Raw genomic sequence first — 6927 nt, forward strand, 5'->3', positions numbered from 1 at the left:
ACCTTGTCGTGGACCAAACTAGTTGTAACCCCCATCCCTCGGGCCCTCTCGGCCTTCCTCTCAGGATGCTGCTGGAGCTCTCTTGCCCAGCAAGTGTTTGTTCTCAGTTTTCGACTCAGCTTCCAGAAAAATCTCGGACCCAGCTTTGACATCCTTCCTCAGGCTCTGGAGGGCCGCAGAGCTAGAGAGAGCAAGCCCGAGGCTGGGCCGCTGCACCCGGGAACTGTCGGCCTGAGCGGACACAAACACCAGTCTCTGGGAGTGATAAGAAAATGGAGAATACTGTATTTGCTTTAGAAAGTTTTTTTTTACATATAGATAAACACGCAGTTAAGATAACAGTAAAAGCGCCCTACGGGAGTGAATGAGGCCTCCGAAGCGGCTAGGAAAAACTTGAATAGCTTTTGCATAAGAATACTACGGCCTCACTCAGCTTTCGCTAGCGGGAGGGTCCCTCTCTCGCCCTAACCCTGGCCACCTCGCCAAGCCTCGACTGCCAAATCGACGCCTGGGACCCCAAGTGGGAGGAGGAACCCCCAAAAAGGAAAGAGGTGAGTGAGCAGGGAAGGAGGGAGGAGAGAGGAGGAAGAAAAAGCAGGTATCATATACAAGCAATTTCTACACATATATTACAAACTGGGAAAATGACCGATCATTAAGATATACATAATTCATATAAAATTTTGAAATAAAAATAAAAATCTGTTACAGTCATAACTATTCTTTTTCCACATTTATAACCAGTACCCACACAGGCAGTGACAGAGTGAAGAGGAAAAGGTGCTTACGAAGAAAATGATTGTCTGTTGAACAAAAAAACAAAAGATTCTATCTTGTTTGACCAATACTTGGACTTAAAAACAGAGAGAGAGAGAGAGAGAGAGAGAGAGAGAGAGAGAGAGAGAGAGAGAGAAAGAGAAAGAGCTAGAGGAGAAAAGAGAACAGAAGGAAGAAACATTTGCTATTTCTCTCGAGGAGTTCTTTCTTTCCTTTTTTTTAAAAAACAAATTCAGAACGGAGATGTCAGATTTTTTTTTTTTCCTTTTTTGTCTGTTTGCTTTTGTCGTCTTGTCGCGGCGGCGGTGGTTTTTGTATGGTCGACTCCTTAAATCATTTTAAACTAGAGAGAATATTTTCCCAGATACAAATAAATCGTCATGCAGGTGGGGTGCCGGGTCCGTGGGAACCGAAAGGAGAAACCGTGCTTGTCCTGGAAAGTATACAATTGTCACCTCTTTTATGTTTTCTGCCCGCAACGTTAGCGTTTGTGACTGTCTGTTGACGTCGCGGTCCTTTGGGGTGGCCGTGGTGGTAGGTAGTGGTGGGGGGGGGGGGATTGTTGATGGTTTGAGGTTAATTTATTTTCTTGTTTTATATATATATATATTTATAATTTTTGGCTGGGGTGGGAGTGTGTATGGACTTGTGTGTGTGTATGTGTGTGTGGCTGTGTATCCTGATTTCGGTTTGTTCTAGGGATGGAGCAGAAGGATGAGGAGCTGGGCTAGGAGGAGGAGGGGAGAGTGGAGGGGGGGAGGAGGGGAAGGAGGAGGGCGGCCTTGGCTATCATACATCACATTCCGAGTCGCTGGAGGTTACCGAGAGGATGGAAGTGCCGGTGTCCGCGCGCTCCGTCAGGCTGGACACACTGGTGGTCGGGCTGGCCGCCGTGGAGGGCGACTCTGCCGAGCCGTGCGTGGGGCAGCCGGGCTCGGCCAGAGAGCGCATGCCGCTCGGTCCGATGGCCTGGTGCTGGAGCCTGCGGGAAAGAGAGAGCGGTGCCTGCCCTCACTCAAAGGCCCGCCACCCTGCTCCCCCTCACTTGCACCGCGGGGAGCCTGGCCCGGCTGGGTCCCGCACTCCCCTGCCTCTGCGGCCTCCCGCGTCGCTAGCCCGGAGCGATCTGCCCCCGACTGGGCTTTGTGTTCTTCGGGGCACCCAACTGCTTGCTCCCCGAGCAGCGCAGTGCCTTCCTAACCCAAGTCCTGGCTCCCTGGCTCCTTGGCTTAGGGAAGCGTTCCAGATAGGGACGGCCTTAGAGAAAGGGTTGCACCCCAAGCCAGCCGCCTGCGGAGAACTGAGCAGGCGGCTAGGAACGCTGAGCCCTGGACCAGCAGACAGTGAGGAAGAGCTCCGCTCTTCCTCTGCAACCTCGGAGGCTCTTGTAACTGGGCCCGCCGCCTGGAGACCCAGAAATTCCACAGAGCCTCCAGCCACGGCTTTCCCAAACACACATCCAGAGCTGCGGGGGCTCTCCCAAGAGTACCCACCGTTTTACTTTCTGAGTCCCTATGCGGAGGGCGCAGGATCCGGGGAAGAGAAAATAGGGAAGGTGGGAGCTAAAAGATGCGGGACGAGAAAGCAGCCAGAAAAGGGAACGAAGAGAAGGCAGGAGGGACGGACAGACTGTCTCTTTTCCGAGCGAAGAAGCAGTTGCCCGAACCCAGTGTCTCCCCACAAGGAAGCCTTTCCCTGGTCCTGGGTGTTCCCCCTATCTGGCGAAAAGTGGCCTCCACAGGCAGAGATGAGAGAGAAGTGGCCTCAGGCCTGGACCACCTAAACCCACACATCCTACTCCAGGTACTCTCGCTAAATCTGCAGCCACCAGCAGCTGTCAGCAGCTGGGACTTTCTGCTCCCTGCAGCGTCCCGGGCCTAGTGCCTTTCAGGCGGAGCGAGGCTCTGCATCCGAGCTTCTGCTCAGCCCCCCACCCCACCCCACCCCCACCCCTTCTTCCTCCCTTTCCTTTGGACTCGTTTGCTCTAGCCCCTCTCTTCTTTTCCTCCTCACTTCTCCCAGCCCAGCTTTAAAGATGGACAAGAACCCAGACAACTTCGTAACTTTGTAACCAACTCGCTGGCAACGGGGCTGCACCTGCTGGTGTTTGCTTCCCAGCTAAGTGGACCAAAGGGATGGATGCTGCTTAACGGCGGGCGGACACAGGGAGACTTCATGCTTGAGGGACACCAGGAGTGGACACACTCGTGTGAACACATTTATTAAAACGCACTAGGCCTCTTCGCACCCAGCCTGTCTCTCCTGTTCAGGGTCCGAGAAAGAAGCTCGCTGGATGGTGGACACGGCCTTCTTCCCTTTGTGGCAGGGTCCCTGGTCCACTTTCTCCTCTTGAACGCTTCTGGACCTCTCTAAGGCTTCCCACTCCTTTTTGCGATGCATGGATATAATCAGATAGCAAATAGAGTTTGCCTGTCCTCCCAGCCTTCTAGCTGGAGCCAGGGCTGAGGAAACCTGCCAGGGGACCAAGGCTTCCAAAGGACGGGCACCATGGGTTGAGGACACAAGAGGCTCACTTACACGGTTCCGGCCCTGATAGAAGCCCCTCTTGGGGAAAGCAGTCTATAAACCCACAGCATGTCGTCCCCTGTTCCAGGGCAACCAAAAACTTTCCCTAACTACCCAGAGAGTCCCGGCTTCTCCAGCTCTGGGTCAGCTGCCCCTACCATGCCGGGATCGCCTGCATTTCAACCCGTCGCCCCTTCCCCAGCCCCGGAGGCTGTGGCCCGGCCGCGGTCCCCGCCACTGACCTGTTCTTGGCCGCTGCGGCGCGGTCGCGCTGTCGCCGGTTCTTAAACCAGTTGCCTACTTGTGTGGGAGTGAGGCCGGTGGCCTGCGCCAGTTCGCGTTTCTTGCTGGGGTTGGGGTAGGGATCCTGCAGGTACCACTCCCGCAGCAGGCTCCGAGTCCGCTCCTTGAAGCAATGAGTCTTCTGCTCGCCATCCCAGATGGTGCGCGGCAGCGGGAACTTCTTGCGCACGCGGTACTTGTCCACCGGGCCGAGCGGGCGGCCGCGCAGCTTCTCGGCCTCCTGGTAGTGCGCCTCGAGCCACATGGCCTGCAGCTTGCCGTGAGACTCCTTGGTGAACTTGTGGTTCTCCAGGATGTGGTAGAGGTCGCGGAAGTTGCCGGTGTGGAAGGCAACGACGGCGCGCGCGCGCAGGATCGACTCGTGTTTGTTGATGGCCTCGCACGCCCCGGGGGCCACGGGCAGCGACCAGAGGAAGCGGCCCAGCCGCTCGATGTCGCCCGTCTCCTCCAGCGTCTCGCAGACGCTGGCCACCTGCTCCGGCGAGAAGTTGAGGGTGGGCAGCTGGAACATGGACAACTCTTCCGGGGGGGCCCTGGAGCCGCCGCCGCCGCCGCCGCCGCCGCCGCCTGCTCCGCCAGCACCGCCGCCTCCCGCACGGTTCCCGCCGCCGCCGCCTCCTCCCGCGCCGCCGCCGCCGCCGCCGCCGCCCGCACTGCTCCCGCCGCCGCCGCTACTCGCCAGAAGTAGGGAGCAGTGGTGAGAATCGGCGAAGTTTGGCAACAAGAAGTGGGAGGAATAGAGGTCTAGGGGGGAGCGGAATACCATGGACTGACCTGAGAGGAGAGGAGAAAATTCAGGGAGAGGAAGAGAGAGGGGAGGAAGAGGAGGAGAGGGGCGATGAGGACCAGGAGGAGGGAGAGGAGAGGGGGGAGGAGGAGATGGAAAGGAGGGGGGAGCAGAAGGAGAAGGAGGGGGAGGAGGAAGGACACCCACACCCCACACACATCCACATACACACACACCCGCGCAGCCACATAGAGAGGGAGGAAGAGGAGAGCGGCCCGGTGCGCGCGCGCAGAGCGAGAACCCGAGGCAGGGAGAGGGAGAGGGAGAGAGAGAGCAGGGCGAGAGGAGAGCGAGAGCCAACCACCGCCGAGTCAAGATTCAGCGATTCCACAGCAATCGCCCTAATGACAACAGCCTCATAATATCTCCCCTAAATCCACAGTGAGTGCAGCATTGAAACATTTTGTTTCGCTTTTCTATTGGTCTGCGGCGTGTCGTTGTGGCGTTGCCACGGCAACCACTGCCAATCACTGTCAGCCCTGCCAATCAATACCGAGAACGTAAGGACGGTTTTACCACTTAGCCGGAGGGGGGGGGGGGGGGAGAGGGAGGGAGAAGAAGGCGAAACAGAATTAAAAAAAAAAATCTTTGCAACTCTTTTAATATTCTCTCTCTCTCTCTCTCTCTCTCTCTCTCTCTCTCTCTCTCTCTCTCTCTCTCTCTCCTTGCTCAAAGAAGTTGATCGAAAAAAATTCGAAGAGGAATAGCCATAGAGTAGTTGGATGAGACAAGCAATTAGTTACAAGGAGTGTTTTGGGGAAGCGAAGGGGCTTCCAGCCTCAGGAGCACCAGGCAGCTTGTCTGTGGAGAGGCTAAGGACCAGGTGGCCCGGCCAGGTTTGCACACCGTGTCTCAGTCACTTCTTTCTGTCTATGTGAGCGCTAATAGTTGTCAGGAAGTAAGAAGACAGGAGATTATAAGGCCTTTTGCACAGTCACCCTAGCAAGACGCCGGGTGAGCCTAGATTTGGGAGACGATTTCTGGTGCCTAGGAGGTTGAACCCAGGACAGTGCCACTGAACTGCATTTAACGCACCTCCTTCCGTGCTGACTGTACAGTTCTTTACTCTGTTCTCAGACAAGGATCGGTGAATTTTTCCATCACCATGTATTTAAAAATAGTGGGAATAACACTACACTTTCTCCATCTTCAAAAGCAATCCCATTCTTTGTCTCCCCAACCCCAGACTTCAGCTGCCTCCCCCAGTTGTAGAGCAGAAACAGGAGCTCAGAAACCTAGGGACTCTCTGGACCATGGGGAGTCTGGAGGATGCCCACTTTTTCTACATTCATGGGAGCAACCACTGGGCCTGCCCAACATCCTCAGAAAGATGCTGGAACTGTAGAGGGCACCCTAAGTAAACACCCAAGGCCTGAAAGTTCCTTATTTGCTCATAATGTAAATAATTATAATAACAAATAATAAAAGTCCGATTTCTCCATAGGTAAGATAATATCACAAACCTGAAACAGACTCCCGCCTCTTCTAAAGAATGTAGAGGGCCTTCCTTGCCTAGGGGCTGCTACAGCCCCCAAGCCAGCCGTGAGCATTTATTTATTCTTAGGCATGTTGCTTGTGAGAAGTTGTAATCTGCATCTTGGGTCCAGCCTCCCTTTGTAAAGCTTCTGTAACTATGGAAGTGTGATTTACGCAGATTTGTCCGGGTCAGAGACATCTTTTCCCTACGCACTGTGTATATTTAGACAGGATTCGGTTTGGTGTTAAAAAGTGTATATGTTGAATGGATTCACACACAGTGGCCAACAATGCCCACATTGTCGGCCCATGTACAACGCGTATTGAAACTCAGCGCCCAGACTTCAACTAATCTGCTCTCAATAAAGCTGAAATAATTATCCTAAGCTGCCTTTCTAGAAGAAAAATCATTGAGGAATTCAAAACTTTTTTTTTTAAAGATCTTTTCTACATTCCGATGCAGATCTGGGGGCGCGGCGCCGGGTACACACCACTCAGGAGATCTCAGTGAGGGAGTGAAAAAGAGTGTGGGAGAATTTAAATGTGGACCTAACTGGAGCCTGGAGCTAAAACGGTCGCAGGCCTTAAATCTCAAGCTCGGGTCTTTCTTAGGCCTTGATCCAGCAGCGCCAGGTTCCAAAGGGCCGGTTTGAGGGTGACACGGAGTATTTAGGTTGAACTATACTGGCTCTCTAGCTGGAGGCAGGTGGGGGAACCTAAATTCGCTGACTAGGGGGGAAGAATGTCTCCCCCAGAAGGTGGGTCCGTCGAGCCCCACTTTGGCGGTCTCTCTCTCTCCATACATCTATCTTCCTGTGGACCAGGAGTCCTTTTCCTCTCAGCTGCCAGGCTCTGGGCGGTCGCTCAATGCGGGCCCAAAAAGAGCCCAAAGGTTGGGACACAAAAACAGACACTTCGTCTTTTCTTCCCCGACCCCTTTCTCTTGTAGGGGAAGGATTATAGGCTGAAAGGTGGGAGGGAGAAGGGGCAGGAGGAGGAAGCGGGGGAGGAAGGAATGAAAAAGGGGAGGAGAGTGGGTATTGTGCCGCGTGTGGGGG

At 54.4% G+C, this 6927-nt stretch overlaps 1 protein-coding gene across 1 annotated transcript; it reads right to left on the minus strand.

The window, feature by feature from the left end:
• Positions 1-1566: 1566 nt before the first annotated feature.
• On the minus strand, positions 1567-4372 carry Six3 (SIX homeobox 3). Its single transcript, XM_059248674.1, has 2 exons — positions 3546-4372; positions 1567-1759 (listed from the first exon to the last, which is right to left on the minus strand). Exons 1-2 carry the CDS (start codon positions 4370-4372, stop codon positions 1567-1569), a joined length of 1020 nt encoding a protein of 339 aa, XP_059104657.1.
• Between the last annotated feature and the right edge of the window lie 2555 nt (positions 4373-6927).

The sequence above is a fragment of the Peromyscus eremicus genome, chromosome 22 (genome assembly GCF_949786415.1).
Source record: "Peromyscus eremicus chromosome 22, PerEre_H2_v1, whole genome shotgun sequence".
NCBI classification, from domain to species: Eukaryota; Metazoa; Chordata; class Mammalia; order Rodentia; family Cricetidae; genus Peromyscus; species Peromyscus eremicus.